General features: G+C 37.4%; 2 protein-coding genes across 2 annotated transcripts in view; one reads left to right on the top strand and one right to left on the bottom strand.

Annotated features, from left to right (window-relative positions):
- LOC134811042 (uncharacterized) overlaps nucleotides 1–22939 on the bottom strand; it is an 83595-nt gene that overhangs the window by 27464 nt on the left and 33192 nt on the right. The gene's annotated exons all lie outside the window — the stretch shown is intronic.
- On the top strand, nucleotides 1662–22468 carry LOC134826520 (uncharacterized). The gene is made up of 13 exons (XM_063838908.1): nucleotides 1662–3714; nucleotides 3936–4032; nucleotides 5079–5183; nucleotides 17243–17368; nucleotides 17632–17716; nucleotides 19090–19214; nucleotides 19405–19501; nucleotides 19640–19771; nucleotides 20168–20262; nucleotides 20550–20699; nucleotides 20911–21060; nucleotides 21283–21405; nucleotides 21540–22468. The coding sequence occupies exons 1-13, from the start codon at nucleotides 1781–1783 to the stop codon at nucleotides 21618–21620; spliced, it is 3300 nt and encodes a 1099-aa protein (XP_063694978.1). The 5' UTR covers nucleotides 1662–1780; the 3' UTR covers nucleotides 21621–22468.

Genomic DNA, 22939 nt, shown 5'->3' with positions numbered 1-22939 from the left:
TTTCGTCACGTGACAGTCGAGTGTAGAGTGATTAATTATCATCCGTGCAGGTCTGAGGTCTGAAAGAATGCACCAAAATGATAAATAGGTAACGAAAATGGTCCATTGTTACCAATATTATATTGTGATTTCTCTCTGTGGAGACAGAGGTGCGAGAAAAATATTGTTGATATAAACAGTCTAGATCTTAACTTGGAGCCACAAGGCCAAGGGTAAAAATATTTTGATTGTTAAGGGAATTTTTTGAATTCTTAAAGGGTTGATTTTATATAGGGTCATTGCTATATTATGTGTATATTGTTTGAAATATTTGAAATATTATTGAACTTGAAACAAACAAATATATACACAACATTGTAAAAACATAATTTACTCCACCAGTAAAATGGCAACAAATATATTTATCTTCTTGCTTTATATATATTATATAGTAATATGGTTATCATTATCTCACATAGAGCTTACCTATTTCAAACGTTTTCTTACCTAGGGACCCCATAATATTCTGATTAAAGCTGCAGCGGAATGACACGCTGAGTACCGCCCAGTAAACGCTTTCAAATAGCATGGTTGTCTAAGATATTTTGAGATTCTCTCAAGCAAGCCCAGCAGGCTATTGGTGAGCTTGCCATAGAAGGACAGTTGTGTAGTGGAGACCCTAGGCTTTATGTTCATAATCGTATTGAACCGACTGAAGATGTGGCGGAATGACAGGCTGAGCGCCGCCCAGTCAGTGTAGTGTCTAAAACTATCTTATTTCTAATTAATAGATATGAGTGACCAGTGTGGAGTTTTTAGAAGAAATTATAGATCTTACTTAAAAGATATTTTGATACTTGTGGTGTATTTACTCTTGGTACAAACCTAATTTATGTTAGTATCTTTACTAGAGCTCGGTGCAAGTTTCAAAGAAGGCAAGTTAGAAACAATTCAAATCACTCCAAACATGATATTAAAGAGCCATATTAATGACCATCTGAAAAGCTTGTTTACAATTTTTCCTGCTGTAATTCTTCCAATTCGAGGGGGGGTGGGGGGATCATACACTTAGTACCGTATGTGACGTTGGGGGGTGGGTCATATTTTCTTCCAAAACACAGTTAGTACATGGTACATTCCCCAGAAAAACAGTTAGTACATGGTCCTAAGGGGGGTGTCCAATCCCAAAAAAACCATTTTACCTCAAATTTCAATTTTGGGAACGGGTTTTGAGTTTTTAAAAAGTTTATTTTGGGTTTTTTGAATTTTTTACTGTTTTTGTAACTTTTAATCTAATTCGACTACATTGAAAACAAAACCCCTACTAAATAGTGGGTATAATTTGCCCATTTCCCAATGTTTAATGAGCTGTTTAAAGCAATTTATGGGTGGGTATCTTATTTTATATACCAAGACACAGTTAGTACCGTGATTTCTCAACAGTTAGTACCACAAAAGCCGGCAAAAGGGGGTGGGTGTCTTAATTATGATCCGAAAAAACAGTTACTACCGCGAAGGGGGTGGGTGGATCTTTTGACAAAATTCCAAAATTACACTTAGGCGACATCACGTACAGAACTTAGTACCTGATCCCCCCCGGCCCCCCCCCCCCCCCCCGGTCTAGGGCAACTAAAATTTTGCAATGATTTTAGAATATTAAACCAAACTGACTTTCCAGATGGATCCTGAAAAGATAAAAATCAACTTTTATCTCGGTGAACCTCTTTATTTGGAGAAGGGGGTTTCTGTCAATGAAGTACTGTTAAAATGTGCAGAAAACAGGAAGATTTCAGTGAACTCAATGAAAGGATTTATGCTCATACAGGATGGTTTTTATCTTATTCCTGATAAGAAACCCATGGAAAGTGTCAGCAATGAGCCTATATACTATCGATATGTTGATTATCACACTGAAAGAGATTGCCTTTATTACATTGACAATTCTTGTTTTCAGTATATTTACCATCAGTATAAAAATGATGTAAGGGAGGGAAATGTTCCCAATGAAGCTGAGATTCTGGTAGAACTGTGTGCGATGGAGATTATGGTTATGGCTATGGTGTTTGGAGATTCTCAAAAGCCCCATAAGTATATACGGCACTACAAAGAATTGACTGAGCACCCTCTCTTAGATATGGAATCAAAAGAAGTCAAAGCTACCCTCACAAAAGCATTAAAAGATTTGAAAGATATAAGGACCGAATATGAATGCATGGAAAACTACATCCGAACTGTGGATAAGAATATAAAGGAGGTAAACAGATTCAATAAGGGTGTTTTCAGTGTATCTATTGATATGACCCTAAAGTCAGGGTTCAGTACTGGAAAGTTGCACATCTGCAGAGAAAAAATGGAGATACTGGGGGATAATGAGTCTGCTACAGAAGAGGACAGGAAATGTTTCATCAATCCAGCATCATTGAAACAGAATCGGCCAGAGCTACATAGCATAGAGTTTTCTTATCCCAATCTTTACATAAAAGCCTTTGAAAAAGATTTGAGGATTGACATATTGACTCAACGAAATTGGTGTGGGATCAAGTTCGCTCCTAATGAATCATCATCCGAAGATGATGGTCTGAATCAATACAAACAGTGGAGAAAATGTGTTGCAATGATGTTCTTCTATGCTAACTTAGAATATCCTCGTTCAAGAAAAGAACCCTGTCCTGCAGAAGTTGTTGATGAGAAAGGACGCCAAATTATTCTCCATGACAAGTCATGTCCCCTTATTGCCCCTAATCCACCTGTTCATTTTAAGCTCACCAGACAAGATGTCAGGATGATACTGAAGCGGTATGGCACTCAAGATGGTTGGTATATGTTTAACACATTTGATGCAGCTCCGAAGCTCAATGAAAATCAGACGACAGGGGAAATCTCGTTGAGTTACTGTATGGATGAACAGATTCATCAAATGACTGTCACATTTTCTCAAGAAATTGGATTTGGACCTCCTATATATAGAATCGATGCTTTTAGAGGAAAGAAATTTTGCTCCTTGTTTGAGCTCGCATCACACTTTTCCATCAACGGAAAACGACTTGAAAAATTTATTACAGACGCAATGGTTAAAGACATAAATATCCCAGGGCATATTTTTTTGCCGACAAACTGTATAAAAACAATAAAAACGATCGATGATTACAAACGTGGGACTTTCTATTCTCCTTTAGATGACTCAAAGCATAATGTTCGACTCATGCAGCTACCCAAGAATTTTTGGTATGGACTAGCAAACACGAGAGTTCTTGAAATTGAAAACATGGTCAGGTCTCTCTGTGATGCTAACTCAATTCATCAAAACCTCATCAGATTGTTTGGCATTTGCAATGACAACCAAGGTGAAAACGTGTGCCAGATAACTGAGGATTTTGGAGTGTGTCTGCACGACTATCTGAGAAACAAAGGTACCACCGACAGTCATGATATCCTGAAAATGGCTCATCAGATTGCTTCAGGAATTTATGGATTACATGAAAGGCAAATTGTTCACGGGTTCCCAGTTCTGCACAACTGTCTAGTGGACCCTATCACCAAAGTAGTGAAGGTAGGTGGTGTGGGTATTCTGAGGATTAGCATTGCTACTCAGCGTTTGGATGGAGAGAGATCCCAAATGAAAGAACAGCCGTCTTTCAAGTTGGAGACTGTCCCGGGGGAACCACGTTATCATCCCGCACGCTGGCTTCCTAAAGAATCACTTTTCGATCATCATTTCAACGAATTAACTGATAGGTAAAACAGCAAACAAATTATTTAATCTATGAAATATCTGACAGAGAAAAACAAGTACATATTAATAGTGGGCAAACTGAAATGCATGATTATCTCAAAACAATTATATTTGATACCACAAATTAGTTTTCCTTTTTCAATCACAAGAGTACACTCTGATGTATTAAAATTCCTCCAATTCTGCTTTAAATATCTTGATTAAAGTATGACTGTTAAATCAGGTGGTGTTTTGGAATAGTACTGTGGCAGATGTTCAACAAATCAGAGATTCCCCTGTCTGACGTTACTGATGCTCAACTTGTCGAGCTACTTCATCAGGTATTGTAATTGTGGAATTTTTCATTATTAATTCCTTGTTAGTTGAGACAACTTTGTATAGATGTTTTTACAGTAATACAGTGATAGCTTCAGGAATCAATGTTTAACTCCTGATCTTAGTTGGAACTATATATAATCTTAAACAATAATCTCAGAATGTGTGTGTGTGTGTGTGTGTGTGTGTGTGTGTGTGTGTGTGTGTGTGTGTGTGTGTGTGTGTGTGTGTGTGTGTGTGTGTGTGTGTGTGTGTGTGTGTGTGTGTCTGTCTGTCTGTCTGTCTGTGCGCATGTAATTTCCGAGCGGCTTAATCAAGAAAATGGTTAGAGTTATGGGACTGGTTTTTATAGTGCCGAGAAAACTCTGACGAAGCCAAATGATAAAGGTTTTTTAAATCGGTCGGTGGTAAGTGGTTTAATGGATGGTTTTATACCACAAATGTGACATAAAATGGCTCACTTTTTCTCCCTCCTCGCTCTCTCCCCCCCCCCCACCCCCCCCCCCCCCCCCCCCCCCCCCCCCCCCCCCATTACTGCATATGTAGCGTTAGTACATAAGTCATAATTAGGTTAGCCTCGATATTCACTGTCATCTAATACTATAAGCTTATTAGGGGGGAGGGGGAGCCACTCATCGCGGTCTGTTAGTTTACTTTCAATGCATGTTTTCAAATATAATAGGCGGGTGTGGTGCGGAGTTGATAAGGGTTAATTTCTAAAACGATTTAAATAGAAATGGAAAGCGGAAGTGAAATCCCGGCCGAAGGCCGTGTTACACTAGTGTATATAATAATATCACCTATCAAATGTTGGAGTAGTTCGCTGTTTATTAGTTTCATGATGAAATACTGATAGTTGGATAATATCCGGTTGAAAGAGACAGGGACAAATGAAACAGGAATTTAGAATTGTATACTAACATTTGTACCAATTATAGCCATAAGATGGCGTTGTCGCCGAAAATTTGCCCACAGTATCATCACCTATATCTCTCTATTCTCATATGTCTCAAAGTGACATCTTTGATATCATTAATTGTTTTTTCTTCAGGAAAAGGAGTATTGGTATAAAGTAGACTTGGAGGTGAAGCATGATAACAAGTCTCTTGAGGTCATGCTAGAGAAAACCATCGACCACTGTCTCAAACTTAGTTGCGTAAGTTATATCGTTCAGCAGCGCAGTATTATGTAACGTTGAGTTTAACACAACAAATAGATTACACGGTTTATATCTTACACTGAGTTTACTGACAATTTAAAATGTGTAATTCTAGAATTTCCCTCATAGAGGTTCTTACAGTTACATGGTCACCGGCAGGATATTATAATAATTATACAACATTATATTATTATATATACTATCAACTCATTTTGTGTATAGGCAAACATTCCTGCTAACTATGTATAATATTATGTTAATGTGACTAAAGTGACTCAATTTCAATCTGTACTCTGGTTTTCCGTCAAATTTATGATTTATTGAAACTTTGAAATGTGTTTGCAATTCTTGGTGGTGGCTATGTCTGCTCCAACACTATTGTCTTGAGAAGGAGTTTATCTTCATTTAACGGAGATTGCAGTGGCTAGCTTCTGATCTGCACTTATAATGTGCTGTTGTTGTTTCTGGCTAAGGAATTACATAAAACTTATTAAAATGAAGCTAAATGAACCAATTTTATCGATGTTAATTAATCGGGAGACTTTTCAACTTTATTTTATCTATCTTTGTAAAAATATGTGACTTGGTTGATTTTGAATTCACGTTAAGTTGTTGAGTTGTCTGTTTTTGTGAGAACAGACAAAAATATGAGATAATTAAAGAGTTCAGATCAAAGTTTTCGTTAAAATTTTGACGAGAAATTTGTTAGATTGAAACAAGGATGAAATGGCAGTACTCAGCGCAGAAAGAAACATCGAATTAACGAATCATCGAACGGCTTAATATGTAGTATTTCATAAGAGATCAGTAGCATTACGTAACCAGCCCGAGGGGGACTGCACTAATATAATTGTTGGTTCTACACTAAAAATATATGTGTAAAAAGTAATTATGGAGAGGCTGGGGGGGGGTTTGAAATGGCAAAAAATCCTTTAGCCGACGAATACAATAAGTGTTTTAAAATTAACATGAGTAGATCTCTAGGGGACGTAAATATATATAAAGTCAGAGAAAGTCAGGAGTTCTATATATAATTATACTAGAAACCCGCCAGTCGAAAGCTTTGTTCGAGGAAAATCAGTTATGTTTTAATTTCTATTCATCTAGCTCTGTTATATACCTATATACTGTAGAAATTATGGATTTTTTCGTCAAGTTTTAAATATCAATAGACATATTCTTGATAGTATTGCCTGAATAAATAGTATCTGGAGAGAAGATTTGTAGGATACAATACTTGAGTAGTCAAACAGTGTGCCTCGTGACGTGTAAAGCTGTAGGTACTTCGCACGACAATAGCTGGATAACGCAACATTGTTCACACACGTTTCGTGTACCTTCTTAGCTTATCAATTGCAATTTGCAGTGAATGGGATATCGACTTTGAGTAGGGAATTTTAGGACATGATTAGATCTTGTGATATAAAGTAACAATAGCTCATTGCATGTAATCCTCGACAAGCTAGTATATTTTTACTACAAGCTTACAGGAAAAATGTTTCATCCTTTTATTTTGTGCTCGATAGACTCGGCCTGGGTCAGCTGCCTTATAAATCGAAACATATGTATTCATTCCTATAGCCCATCGTATATACCTCATATTCACGCTGTTATCAATCTACCTTTATGTTCAAGGGGACAGTTTCAATATTTCGTATTATTGCAACCTGTTCCTGACCATACATTTTGGGCAGATTTTAAAGCTTTTTTCGAGTATTAGCGTTGTGCCTTATAACATGGTAAACACTAAGTTATCTGCTTACCTAGCTCATAGGCTTCCTCAACCTGTACATCCGCTAGCTGAAAGCTTTATTCAAGGAAATTTAAATCAGTTATGTCATAGTTTCTTGTCATCATCTATCTATCTATGATCTAGCTCCGTAATATAAATTGTATCGATTTTGATTTGCCGATAACGATAAAGGTTTATTTAAGTATTCCCTAATCGATACTTTTTACCGCATCAAAAAACATCAATCACAACCAAAGCAAAGTTATGGAGAGTCATAGCGTAAATTGTAATGTGAGCTAGTTATGACGTATCATAGCTCACATTTTAAACTAATTACAACACTACAAATCTATTACATTTATATTGAGAATTATGTAATGTAACGTGATGGAAATATTTTAAACGGGCATATCTTGTCCAAACCCAGGATGCACTACATAGCTACATGAAGAATTAGTTGTAACTTTGTTTGAAAAGCATTAATAGAGCATGGCAACGCGCGTTGCTAATCTGTTCTTCCTCGCGCACGTGCAAAATCTTGATGTTGCTAAGGCCTAAGCAACGGCGCAGGTAACCTTTGATGAAATTACGACATTATTCTAACGTTTATTTTACCTCACTTCCGACGTTAATTATAAAAAAATCTGAAGCCTTAATCAAAATTCTAAGAATGCTATATCCTATTCCTATCCTTTTTTTACAACCCTGCTAAAAATGGCGAAGTTTCAACTCCATTTGCGAGCTGAAATTGGTGACAACAGAGGGTCATTTTTATGTCGATTTTCAGTTTTTTTTTTCTATGTCCCAGTTGCTTGGGGGATTTTGTCAAAATATAATATAGATTATAGATGTAGCAGAGCGCAAAATATGCTGCAAAACAGCTTAATACAATACAATACAGTCCATACAATCATACTTGTATTACTGCACTTCTATGAAGTGTAAAAGTGTAAAGTTATACATTTTATACGAACTTTCAGATGAGTTATCCAGCACTTTAAGATGGAATTACATCACAGTATTGGAACGGCTAGTTTTTAATTAATACTGAAAACCTTTCTTAACATTGTGATTACCAATAATTCAAATCATAATTTTATCAGTAATTAAACGTCGTAACTAGATATTCTTAAGAAACTTACACAGCATAGGACCATACTGTAACCTTTTGCTCAGGTAGCTTCTTTATAAAGGTAACAGATGCAAACTGACAACAAGGCGCTTTATGAGCTATAAATGATGGCGCTGAGCGGTCAATTTTGTTACTGTTGAGCTTAACTCTTTAACTGTTCTTGAAGCGTCGCTCATAGGAGATAGTATCATACTCGTAGCAACCATTAAATACAATGCTATCAAACTGCACAAGGTGACGGTAGATGTGATAAAGCATCTGGCAATCTGTGATCTTCTTCAAACTCTATTCAGGGTTCTGTCAGTTACTTTGGCTCTAATCACAGATAGCTGGATGACAGGCGAGGTTCTCTGCCACGTTGAGGACAACATCAACTATTATTGTACAGGATTGACCATGATCCTAACATGCACCATTTCAACACTAAAGCTGCTTCTTGTGAAGTATCCTTTAACAACAAGATCCTCCCAGTTAGGAAACAAGGTCTGTGTGACTGTGTGGGTCTTGATGCTGGCTGGTTACACTCCAATACTTGCCGTAAACATGATCTACCTCCGAGAAACAGTCTACTTCAGCTACTGGGACTCTAATTATAACTATGACTCCTAAACAACTGGCAGTGTGCCAGCATGGTACCGGTGGTATTGCGTGATCTGTTACTTTGGTGTTAACATTGTCTCCTACACCACCCTCGTAGTGACATCAACCCTGCTTCTGGTGATAGCAAAGAAAACAGCTGGTAGCGCACATCTAGCGCACCGTTTCCACATAAAAAAAATTATTTTGAGAATACCCATTTTTGTAATCGAGCATTTCCTGGTTAGAGTGGAATTTTCGGAAAAACACAATCTGTTTCGTGGAGTGGCTATAAGTTAAGGCCAGAGGGGGGGGGGGGGGGGGTAAAAGTCGATTTTCCAGTTTTCACATATTTGATCAGAGCTGCTAGAGACGAACAAGAAGAAAAAAACCGGATCGAAATCGAGTTGATGAATCCAGATTTTTGGAACATTTTTGGAACATTTTTGGAACATGTGCCAAAATTGTGCCAAAAGTGTGCCATGCATTTATTTGCCCTAATAAGCTCTAAATAGTGCCAAAAATAATTGTAAATGATGGATATAGTTGCAAGCTAGGTCTAAGGGCCATCGAAAGTAGCATAACATTACCCAGGTTCATGGAATGAACGAAAATGAACAAAAATGAATATTGTCCTAAAAATGCTCAGAACGGTTTAAAATTGGTCGGAAAGTGTTTATATTGTTCCTAGGACCACTCAAACCAAGTTTGGGAATCACTGCATGTCTAGAACCGATGTTACCTATGTTCCAAAATGTTCCAATTTTGTCACAATAATCCTCCTGAGAATCCAGATTTTTGGAACATGGGCACATCGAAGTATTGGCTGTATTTAAGTGCTGGGAAGCCTCAATTCGGTTTTCTAAGATGGATATAGGTAAAAACTAGGCCTAAGAGCCATCAAAACTCAAATAACATTACCCAGGTTCATGGAATGAACGAAAATGAACAAAAATGAATATTGTCCTAAAAATGCTCAGAACGGTTTAAAATTGGTCGGAAAGTGTTTATATTAGTCCTAGGACCACTCAAACCAAGTTTGGGAATCACTGCATGTCTAGAAGAACCGATGTTACCAATGTTCCAAAATGTTCCAATTTTGTCACAATAATCCTCCTGAGAATCCAGATTTTTGGAACATGGGCACATCGAAGTATTGGCTGTATTTAAGTGCTGGGAAGCCTCAATTCGGTTTTCTAAGATGGATATAGGTAAAAACTAGGCCTAAGAGCCATCAAAACTCAAATAACATTACCCAGGTTCATGGAATGAACGAAAATGAACAAAAATGAATATTGTCCTAAAAATGCTCAGAACGGTTTAAAATTGGTTGGAAAGTGTTTATATTAGTCCTAGGACCACTCAAACCAAGTTTGGGAATCACTGCATGTCTAGAACCGATGTTACCAATGTTCCAAAATGTTCCAATTTTGTCACAATAATCCTCCTGAGAATCCAGATTTTTGGAACATGGGCACATCGAAGTATTGGCTGTATTTAAGTGCTGGGAAGCCTCAATTCGGTTTTCTAAGATGGATATAGGTAAAAACTAGGCCTTAGAGCCATCAAAACTCAAATAACATTACCCAGGTTCATGGAATGAACGAAAATGAACAAAAATGAATATTGTCCTAAAAATGCTCAGAACGGTTTAAAATTGGTCGGAAAGTGTTTATATTGTTCCTAGGACCACTCAAACCAAGTTTGGGAATCACTGCATGTCTAGAACCGATGTTACCTATGTTCCAAAATGTTCCAACTTTGTCACAATAATCCTCCTGAGAATCCAGATTTTTGGAACATGGGCACATCGAAGTATTGGCTGTATTTAAGTGCTGGGAAGCCTCAATTCGGTTTTCTAAGATGGATATAGGTAAAAACTAGGCCTAAGAGCCATCAAAACTCAAATAACATTACCCAGGTTCATGGAATGAACGAAAATGAACAAAAATGAATATTGTCCTAAAAATGCTCAGAACGGTTTAAAATTGGTCGGAAAGTGTTTATATTAGTCCTAGGACCACTCAAACCAAGTTTGGGAATCACTGCATGTCTAGAACCGATGTTACCAATGTTCCAAAATGTTCCAATTTTGTCACAATAATCCTCCTGAGAATCCAGATTTTTGGAACATGGGCACATCGAAGTATTGGCTGTATTTAAGTGCTGGGAAGCCTCAATTCGGTTTTCTAAGATGGATATAGGTAAAAACTAGGCCTAAGAGCCATCAAAACTCAAATAACATTACCCAGGTTCATGGAATGAACGAAAATGAACAAAAATGAATATTGTCCTAAAAATGCTCAGAACGGTTTAAAATTGGTCGGAAAGTGTTTATATTAGTCCTAGGACCACTCAAACCAAGTTTGGGAATCACTGCATGTCTAGAACCGATGTTACCAATGTTCCAAAATGTTCCAATTTTGGCACAATAATCCTCCTGAGAATCCAGATTTTTGGAACATGGGCACATCGAAGTATTGGCTGTATTTAAGTGCTGGGAAGCCTCAATTCGGTTTTCTAAGATGGATATAGGTAAAAACTAGGCCTTAGAGCCATCAAAACTCAAATAACATTACCCAAGTTCATGGAATGAACGAAAATGAACAAAAATGAATATTGTCCTAAAAATGCTCAGAACGGTTTAAAATTGGTCGGAAAGTGTTTATATTGTTTCTAGGACCACTCAAACCAAGTTTGGGAATCACTGCATGTCTAGAACCGATGTTACCAATGTTCCAAAATGTTCCAATTTTGTCACAATAATCCTCCTGAGAATCCAGATTTTTGGAACATGGGCACATCGAAGTACTGGCTGTATTTAAGTGCTGGGAAGCCTCAATTCGGTTTTCTAAGATGGATATAGGTAAAAACTAGGCCTAAGAGCCATCAAAACTCAAATAACATTACCCAGGTTCATGGAATGAACGAAAATGAACAAAAATGAATATTGTCCTAAAAATGCTCAGAACGGTTTAAAATTGGTCGGAAAATGTTTATATTAGTCCTAGGACCACTCAAACCAAGTTTGGGAATCACTGCATGTCTAGAACCGATGTTACCAATGTTCCAAAATGTTCCAATTTTGTCACAATAATCCTCCTGAGAATCCAGATTTTTGGAACATGGGCACATCGAAGTATTGGCTGTATTTAAGTGCTGGGAAGCCTCAATTCGGTTTTCTAAGATGGATATAGGTAAAAACTAGGCCTAAGAGCCATCAAAACTCAAATAACATTACCCAGGTTCATGGAATGAACGAAAATGAACAAAAATGAATATTGTCCTAAAAATGCTCAGAACGGTTTAAAATTGGTCGGGAAGTGTTTATATTAGTCCTAGGACCACTCAAACCAAGTTTGGGAATCACTGCATGTCTAGAACCGATGTTACCAATGTTCCAAAATGTTCCAATTTTGTCACAATAATCCTCCTGAGAATCCAGATTTTTGGAACATGGGCACATCGAAGTATTGGCTGTATTTAAATGCTGGGAAGCCTCAATTCGGTTTTCTAAGATGGATATAGGTAAAAACTAGGCCTAAGAGCCATCAAAACTCAAATAACATTACCCAGGTTCATGGAATGAACGAAAATGAACAAAAATGAATATTGTCCTAAAAATGCTCAGAACGGTTTAAAATTGGTCGGAAAGTGTTTATATTAGTCCTAGGACCACTCAAACCAAGTTTGGGAATCACTGCATGTCTAGAACCGATGTTACCAATGTTCCATAATGTTCCAATTCGAGTGGTCTTAGGACCAATACAAACACTTTCCGACCAATTTTAAACCGCTCTGAGCAATTCCAAAGAGTTTACGAAAGAGTCATAAGGCCAATCAACAGACTATTCATTTACTGTACTGTTAAGATGGTTCGGTATTCTGCACCCCTCGTATCGGTTCTAGGCATGCAGTGATTCCATAAACAGTCAGACAGTCACACAATGTACACCCTATATTTAGATCACATCAGTTTCATTTGTATCACATCACTTCGTGTAATAGATGTGTGGAAGCAAATAAAGATGTGATCTGAATAAGGTGATCCGAGCGTAGCAAGGTTATCCGATCTTATTTGGTGTGATCGGATGTAGAGGCGTAAGATCAGATCAGGTCATCAGCAATAGGATTAACTTAGCAAGCTTGTTAATGAATAAGAAGAGAATAAATAGATAATTAAGTTATACAAATCATTTTCCCTCTCTGTTAACCACAACAACTACAACGAAAATGAATCCCTTCACTAAATTGATGAGCCTACCTCTTTATCTACCAGTTCAAAGAAGCACCAGCAGTCCACCTCACTCAACCAACCCCTTCACCAGCAATCTTCATCCCTCAACCAACTCATTCACCACCAGCCTACCTAACGCAACCAACCCCTTCACCAGCAACCTACCTCGCTCAACCAACCCTTTCACCCGCAACCTTCATCCCTCAACGAACAAATACATCAATATATTTAATTGGGGGATTATTAATACCAAAATAGTTGCCCAATAAAATAATTTCTGCCTTCTCTTGGAGGTACGTGTGCTAATTGTACATAATTCTGAATGCAACTTTAAGACTCTGTTGGACGAAAATATTGACTCTTTGCCACCATTTTCTTACCATTCTGAGCGCTTTAAGGAAAATTTTCATTTTTGTTCATTTTCGTTCATTCCATGAACCTGGGTAATGTTATTTGACTTTTGATGGCTCTTAGACCTAGTTTTGACCTATATCCATCTTAGAAAACCGAATTGAGGCTTCCCAGCACATAAATACAGCCAATACTTCGATGTGCCCATGTTCCAAAAATCTGGATTCTCAGGAGGATTATTGTGACAAAATTGGAACATTTTGGAACATTGGTAACATCGGTTCTAGACATGCAGTGATTCCCAAACTTGGTTTGAGTGGTCCTAGGACTAATATAAACACTTTCCGACCAATTTTAAACCGTTCTGAGCATTTTTAGGACAATATTCATTTTTGTTCATTTTCGTTCATTCCACGAACCTGGGTAATGTTATTTTAGTTTTGATGGCTCTGAGGCCTAGTTTTTACCTATATCCATCTTAGAAAACCGAATTGAGGCTTCCCAGCACTTAAATACAGCCAATACTTCGATGTGCCCATGTTCCAAAAATCTGGATTCTCAGGAGGATTATTGTGCCAAAATTGGAACATTTTGGAACATTGGTAACATCGGTTCTAGACATGCAGTGATTCCCAAACTTGGTTTGAGTGGTCCTAGGACTAATATAAACACTTTCCGACCAATTTTAAACCGTTCTGAGCATTTTTAGGACAATATTCATTTTTGTTCATTTTCGTTCATTCCATGAACCTGGGTAATGTTATTTGAGTTTTGATGGCTCTTAGGCCTAGTTTTTACCTATATCCATCTTAGAAAACCGAATTGAGGCTTCCCAGCACTTAAATACAGCCAATACTTCGATGTGCCCATGTTCCAAAAATCTGGATTCTCAGGAGGATTATTGTGACAAAATTGGAACATTTTGGAACATTGGTAACATCGGTTCTAGACATGCAGTGATTCCCAAACTTGGTTTGAGTGGTCCTAGGACTAATATAAACACTTTCCGACCAATTTTAAACCGTTCTGAGCATTTTTAGGACAATATTCATTTTTGTTCATTTTCGTTCATTCCATGAACCTGGGTAATGTTATTTGAGTTTTGATGGCTCTTAGGCCTAGTTTTTACCTATATCCATCTTAGAAAACCGAATTGAGGCTTCCCAGCACTTAAATACAGCCAATACTTCGATGTGCCCATGTTCCAAAAATCTGGATTCTCAGGAGGATTATTGTGCCAAAATTGGAACATTTTGGAACATTGGTAACATCGGTTCTAGACATGCAGTGATTCCCAAACTTGGTTCGAGTGGTCCTAGGACTAATATAAACACTTTCCGACCAATTTTAAACCGTTCTGAGCATTTTTAGGACAATATTCATTTTTGTTCATTTTCGTTCATTCCATGAACCTGGGTAATGTTGTTTGAGTTTTGATGGCTCTTAGGCCTAGTTTTTACCTATATCCATCTTAGAAAACCGAATTGAGGCTTCCCAGCACTTAAATACAGCCAATACTTCGATGTGCCCATGTTCCAAAAATCTGGATTCTCAGGAGGATTATTGTGCCAAAATTGGAACATTTTGGAACATAGGTAACATCGGTTCTAGACATGCAGTGATTCCCAAACTTGGTTTGAGTGGTCCTAGGACCAATGTAAACACTTTCCGACCCATTTTAAACCATTCTGAGCACTTTGAGAAGAATGTTCATTTTCGTTCATTTCTGGTCATTCCATGGGTAATTTTATACGACTTTTGATGGCTCCTAGGCCTAGCTTACGGCAATATCCATTTTAGAAAACCGAACTGAGCCTTCCCAGCACTCAAATACGGCCAATACTGCGATGTGCCCAAGTTCCAAATTTATGGATTCATCTACTGTCGAAATCTGACCTTGCGTTTTTAAGATATCGCGCGCCAAATATTGAGGTTTACATGTAATTACATGTAAAACTTTAACTTAAACTGTAAAAAGTTAAACATCCCTTAGTTGAGCTGAAACTTGGCACAGTTGTTCCTTGGGCTGTCACCCACAATTCTATTGCACAGAATTTTGATATTTGCCTCTGTTCTCGAGATATGAGGTTAACTTTGCCCCAAATTCGACATTTTTCGAAAAATGGGGTAAAGTTAACCTCATATCTCGAGAACAGAGGCAAATATCAAAATTCTGTGCAATAGAATTGTGGGTGACAGCCCAAGGAACAACTGTGCCAAGTTTCAGCTTCTGGATGTGGCCAGTATTCTCAACTAAGGGACTTTTAACTTTTTACAGTTTAAGTTAAAGTTTTACATGTAATTACATGTAAACCTCAATATTTGGCGCGCGATATCTTAAAAACGCAAGGTCAGATTTCGATCCGGTTTTTTTCTTCTTGTTCGTCTCCAGCAGCTCTGAACAAATATGTGAAAACTGGAAAATCGACTTTTACCCCCCCCCCCCCCCCCTCTGGCCTTAATCATTTCTTGCGGTATCGGCTTGAAATTTTGCTCGATGTCTATTCACATCTATTTCAAGGTGTGTGTAAAATCTTAATATCGTATTTAAAAAGGCTGGTGAGTTATACATTTTTAAAGTCAAAAAAAGTCAAAAAGCTGAAATTGTCCTTTTCAGACTTATTTTAACCAAAAAGTCAGTCAGGGAAAATCGGATTGATTTGATGCTTGACATAAAATTGTTCTCTGAATTCTGGCGCAGTTTTTGATGCCCTCAAAAATGTTTTTACTCATTTATCTTCAGATCTATTTGACTTCAAAGCCAAAAAACAAATTTAGGCACATTTTTCGTTTTTCATATTTACTTATTTTTCTAAACTTTTGATAGGAATGTGCTAGTGAATTTTAGAAGGGCGCAAAATAACCGCAACTAGCACATTTATATATGAGTTATGAACAACAAAACACCCTAAAAGGCTTTCCTTTGAAGTTATGGGAGAAAATGTGATTTTTTATCTGCAAAGCCAAAAAAATTTGACTTTTTTAAACTTTAAAAATTTATAACTCACCAGCCTTTTTAGATACGATATCAAGATTTTACACACACCTTGAAATATATGTGAATAGACGGCGAGCAAAATTTCAACTCGATACCGCAAGAAATTATTAACTTTTAGCCTCTCCATGAAACAAATTGTGTTTTTCCGGAAATTCCACTCTAACCAGGAAATGCTCCATTACAAAAATGGGTATTCTTAAAATAATTTTTTTGATGTGGGAACGGTGCGCTAGAGGGTCACTGAACTGCCTATGAGGTCATTTGGGTTGGACAGGTTTGGTGTATGTCCCCTTAAACATCATGGCTATTTTTTGTGTACGCACTAACAGTGCGCAGTTTTAGGGAATTTCTCAAACTGAGGAGGCCAAACTCCTATCAATGATGAGATCACGTTCCACAGATCAAAGAACCAATGTAAAACGGGGGCCCTCTCCCGACAAAGGTCTAACTAACGTCAGCTGGGAAACAACGAGGATTACCAGAGCAAGCACAAAAGATAACATGTTTTCAGAATGATTAATTTTCTATATTATTTGAGGGGTTGCAACCCAAAAAAACAATAAAACCCGATCTAATTGTCACGATTTTGCTCCAGCGATTGGTTTTATTGTTATTTTATATTTGTTCTCCCTCCGACTCTCCCACTCCCTCAAGCCCAACTCAATTCGAACAACAAATGTTTTACAACATGTTTATGATTATTTTTCTATCAATTCAAATTTCAGCGTTTAATTGTAGTTTAGATAATACAGACGTGTAGAATGTCGTGAACCTCTAGCTCTGATCAAACGTTTCTCATTATTCCATATTGAGATGCCTCTTTATAATCGTGCACCAAACATTGCGCCAACTTACCAATGTTATACGACACCTAATAACGTATAAAATGTACTGCAGTTAATCGTTTTACCACAATATCACCAATAAATCAATCAGAGGGCTCACTATAGGTCACAAGAGTCACGTGACACAGTGCCAGGCAATCAGAATACACCGCAAAAGTCACGTGTTAAAAGTACTAAATTTACAGGTTGAGTCGATGGAGAAGGTAGTAAGACTGCTGGATCTTGAGAAGGAAAGAACGGGCTCCAACATGTACACTTTTGCTAATATGGACGACGACCTGCGTGATCTGGAGGAGCTTGAGATTGAGGAGGTCGGTTCTAAAGTTCTTTGTATCACCTGCAGTATTCTTTCTCTCAATAATACAAAACTCTAAATAATTCACTTTACCTAGTAATCCATTTAAAACATCAAGATAGTGAATGTTCATGTATTGTAGAATGATATGCAGCATCTATCAGCTACTACTCTCACAGTCTATCACTGTTTTATTTTTTTTAAATTAGCTCCGTCCCAGTTAATTACCATAATTATACATATGTATTAATTATATAATTATGTGAATAATATACGCAGATTGACGGACTGTTGTGGTTCAAGACACCAGATTACGACTGCAATCTAGATAACGATGATTCCAACTACAAGGAAATGACGTCTGGTAAGTTCCCCGGTCTAGACTCTAGTCAAACAAGGTTACCATAGCTGGCCCCACTAAATATGTTAACCTTATTTTAAGCACTATATTGTGTGACTCTAATATCACGGGAGTAACAAGGTTACCATAGCTGGCCCCACTAAATATGTTAACCTTATTTTAAGCACTATATTGTGTGACTCTAATATCACGGGAGTAACAAGGTTACCATAGCTGGCCCCACTAAATATGTTAACCTTATTTTAAGCACTATATTGTGTGACTCTAATATCACGGGAGTAACAAGGTTACCATAGCTGGCCCCACTAAATATGTTAACCTTATTTTAAGCACTATATTGTGTGACTCTAATATCACGGGAGTAACAAGGTTACCATAGCTGGCCCCACTAAATATGTTAACCTTATTTTAAGCACTATATTGTGTGACTCTAATATCACGGGAGTAACAAGGTTACCATAGCTGGCCCCACTAAATATGTTAACCTTATTTTAAGCACTATATTGTGTGACTCTAATATCACGGGAGTAACAAGGTTACCATAGCTGGCCCCACTAAATATGTTAACCTTATTTTAAGCACTATATTGTGTGACTCTAATATCACGGGAGTAACAAGGTTACCATAGCTGGCCCCACTAAATATGTTAACCTTATTTTAAGCACTATATTGTGTGACTCTAATATCACGGGAGTAACAAGGTTACCATAGCTGGCCCCACTAAATATGTTAACCTTATTTTAAGCACTATATTGTGTGACTCTAATATCACGGGAGTAACAAGGTTACCATAGCTGGCCCCACTAAATATGTTAACCTTATTTTAAGCACTATATTGTGTGACTCTAATACCACGGGAGTAACAAGGTTACCATAGCTGGCCCCACTAAATATGTTAACCTTATTTTAAGCACTATATTGTGTGACTCTAATATCACGGGAGTAACAAGGTTACCATAGCTGGCCCCACTAAATATGTTAACCTTATTTTAAGCACTATATTGCGTGACTCTAATATCACGGGAGTAACAAGGTTACCATAGCTGGCCCCACTAAATATGTTAACCTTATTTTAAGCACTATATTGTGTGACTCTAATATCACGGGAGTAACAAGGTTACCATAGCTGGCCCCACTAAATATGTTAACCTTATTTTAAGCACTATATTGTGTGACTCTAATACCACGGGAGTAACAAGGTTACCATAGCTGGCCCCACTAAATATGTTAACCTTATTTTAAGCACTATATTGTGTGACTCTAATATCACGGGAGTAACAAGGTTACCATAGCTGGCCCCACTAAATATGTTAACCTTATTTTAAGCACTATATTGTGTGACTCTAATATCACGGGAGTATGATCAGTATTTTCAGAGGCGAACTACTTTAGTCCGTACAACTCGATAGAGAGTATAGAGGATGGACCCAACCAGCTGGACTATGATTCTATCAACAATAACGTTCAGTACGAACTAAAACTCAACATTCCCTCTTCTGAGGTTAGTCTTCTACATTTCTACAGTTTGTTTCTGTGGTTTAGAAAATCTTTTAATCAAATGTGTGTTACTTTCCTGTTCTGGCCTCAGACCCGAGCGTAACATTAATAGTTGATTAGGTCTTAACATATTAGTAGTAAAAATGATAGGTTACTTCTTAGCGTTCATTTTAAAGCCCGGATAATAATGCCAGGTGGATGTTATTGAGTCTATAAAGGAAATAGAGGACTCTGATATTATACTGACTGAAACGATAATAGGACAAGGAAACTTTGCCAGCGTCAAAAAAGGTATGATCATATTAACAGCTACTTTAATATATACTAAGGTGAACTTTCAAATTTCATTTCTGTAAATTCTGAGGAAAATCAATACAGCTATTGTGTAATGTGTAATGTGTACCCTACATTTAAGCTGTACTCCACCAGGTATCCTAAGAACTGACGAGGGCACTGAAGTAGCAGTGAAGATGTACCACCCTGATATAAAAGCTATCGATATACAGAAAGAGATCGATGCCATGACTCAACTTAAACATGATTACATAATTCCTCTTAAAGGTTTGTTCTGTGTTTTTTTCTCTTTCACGCGCTGTTTTCTTGCAAACGTGCTTTAGTTAGCCCTGCACGTGCGTTTTATAGTCAACAATGTGTGTTGACTGATGTTTAACCAGATACAAGTGGGACAATCCGTTCGACTTGACATACCATGTTTTACACTACTTAACTTCATTTTACACTACTTAACTTCATTAAACTCATTGAGCGCTGTCTATGATTTTGCCTGCAAATTCCACATCATCAGATATTGAAAAATCCGATAATATGATTTGCCCTCTCAGGCTATTGAATTGACATTGCAGAGGCTTACCAATGTACATTGTACATTGTACATTGTACATTGTACCCATGTGATGGCCTTGTTAGGTACGTGATTACTCAAGCTTACTTTAACAGGTGTTTACAGAAGGGACGGTACTGCTTGGCTTATCATGAACTTCTACAAGTTTGGTTCACTTGATAAGTACATCGAACAAAACTCGGACATACCCGTGAGTAAAACTACCAGTTCTTACTATAGCAAGAGGGCGTTGTAAGGATGGAAATAGTTTAGTCGTTGATCTTCATAGAGATCGTACTGGAGGTTTATCTTTTGGTTATTATATGGTAAAATATCTCTTGCTTTGACAGTGGATATGGCGACATTCCAAAGCTGAATTTCTGCTCATGACATAACATTACATTATACTTCTATCAAATGTAAGGATAGTTAATTATGATTCCGGACAGACTCACAGTGATAATACCTGGTCCTCCTACTCAACCCTGCGGTTTACAGGTGGAGCGGTTGTGTCTGTTTGCAAGTCAGATAGCGGAGGGGATGAAGTTCCTCTCTAACGAGAACTACATACACAGGGACCTGTCTACTAGGAATGTACTGGTACAGAACCAGTACAAAGTTAGGATATCTGACCTCGGTCTTTCTAGGGTGGGTGTGTGTTCAAACTTATGTATAGTTAACGTGTATTATGTATATAGTACAGGAAGAAGAGATGATTGACGGCCTTATAAATTCCTTAAATTCCTAATGATATCTCCAAAAGAAGGTCTCATTTTACCATCTTTATTAATTTGCTTTATCTAATATATGTGATTTAATAATTGCGTAGTTAAGGATATAAAACGGAGCTGCATCTCAGAGTGTAGAAAAGCAGTACTACAAGCACAAGACAGGAGTTATACCCTACCTCTGGTACCCACCAGAGTTCTTTGAGACTCACACTTACGGAAAATCTCTAGATGTCTGGTCCTATGGTATCACGTGTTGTGAAATTTTCAACAACGCTGAGGTGACTTTTTAATTTGTTTGATAGTGAGATTGTTTGTGATATGGCTCATATTTCCGTATTCTTAAATTTAATCAGTATCAAACTTTAACTTTTAAAACTGATTTGAATTTTTTAAAAGTACACGCATTGTACTTTAAAGTATGAGTGTTGTATACAGAATAACTAAATCAGCTGTAATCTATATCGGTCTCCGTGTCCCCTGAAAATGCATTTTATTTCCAGGTACCGTATTTACAATGTGAGCCTCCGATCAGAGACATTAAGATGTTAAAAGACTTCTTCGACAGTGGAAGGCGCTTAGCCATTCCGAACAAAGCTCCAGAAATGTTCAGAATCATAATTACCGTATGTTAATTTTCTTATTGTCATTAATTGCATTTATTTAGAAAATTCAGTACACTTCTATATGAGAAGTGATAACTTCTCGTTTTCTATCAAACTTTACTGATCAGTGATCAGTGAAATGTTTTTTTCTTCAGAATTGCTGGAAAGATAAAGCCGACCGGTGGACCTTCAATGATATTGTCCAGTTTATATGTGAGAGGAGCGCACCAAGATAAAGACTGCCTAGTTCCTCGACAATATTTCTTTTAAACTTCTTATGACCGCTCTGAGCGATGTCTTTTAACAGACGTTTATGTGGACAAGAAGATATCAAACACGTTCCGCAGAATTCCATGACAATTCTGGGAATTGAAGCACATTATTAACTACGAATACGCAAGGCGCGGCGCAAAAGATATGAATAAAAGAAAATGACCAATCAACGACTACGCTCGATCACGTGATCTGATCTGAGCGCGCGCAATTGTTTGGTGTGTACGGCCGCGGTTGCTGCATGGATTCTCGATTCTATCAGATCAGACTATCAAGTATCAAAGTATCATTTTAAAATTATCTCAGATTTAAGTTTGAACTTGATACTAAAATGACTACATACTTTCAAGCCTCTGTTTCAGGCCTTTGATGGATGAGATTCTTAAACTATTCTTTCCTTGGAATGCAATTCTAAAGTCGAGAAAATAGCCTGGTTAATGGGCAAGGATTTCTCATTTCGTCAACTTATTCATTGTAATTGTTATTTCTGTACCGATTAACCAAACAAAAAATGCAGCCGCTTTAATTATTTTGTGGATGGCCGCTCAATTTCCCGATCTTTGATGGCGTATTTTATCATATTCAATATTCCATACAAGTTACAACCTGGGGACCCCAGTACAGTCTCTACTGTTAATAAGCATGCAGATATGGTGGAGTGACATGCCGAGCGCCGCCCAGTTAATATAATTATAATTCTACAGGGTGGGCCAAAAGTCATAAGTCATTGGGCATACGTTGGTCTTAATCTAGCTCCGCCGTGTTTTATATTTGAGAGCTGTTGCTTTGCAGATAGCATACTGTACCTTCTGGTTCGAGGATTTTGTCGTCAAAATTTGAAAATTCGAATACTTTAGACCACGCCCATTCATTATTAAAACACCTATACTGTTCTGTCTGAACATGCTGGACGCCTGATTACAAGTTGCATCTGATCAGAAAAATTATGTGTATCTCGTTAGCAAAATCGATTGGGTGATTATGTGACACGACACCTTAATTGAGCAGCCTTAACGATTCTCATAATGTTTAACGGGGTCACCTTATCACGTGATTAGGTAAGCCAATCACCTGATCACACGTAAGGAATAAACTCGTTATGCTTCGTATCTCGGTCATCTGAGAAGCTATAACTCTAATTTGTTCAGGACAAACGTAATTTGAATGTCCAAGCACAATCCAATAAAATTTGGCTCGATCCGACTATCCAAACTATCAAATAAATGCGAAAATGAACCTTCATTTGAAAAAAATGAACTCGAATATTTTTTGATTTGGCAAA

The sequence above is a fragment of the Bolinopsis microptera genome, chromosome 2 (genome assembly GCF_026151205.1).
Source record: "Bolinopsis microptera isolate Bmic1 chromosome 2, MBARI_Bmic_1.0, whole genome shotgun sequence".
NCBI classification, from domain to species: domain Eukaryota; kingdom Metazoa; phylum Ctenophora; class Tentaculata; order Lobata; family Bolinopsidae; genus Bolinopsis; species Bolinopsis microptera.
Note: the sequence above shows the minus strand (reverse complement) of the source record. Positions and strands in the feature narration are given on the sequence as shown.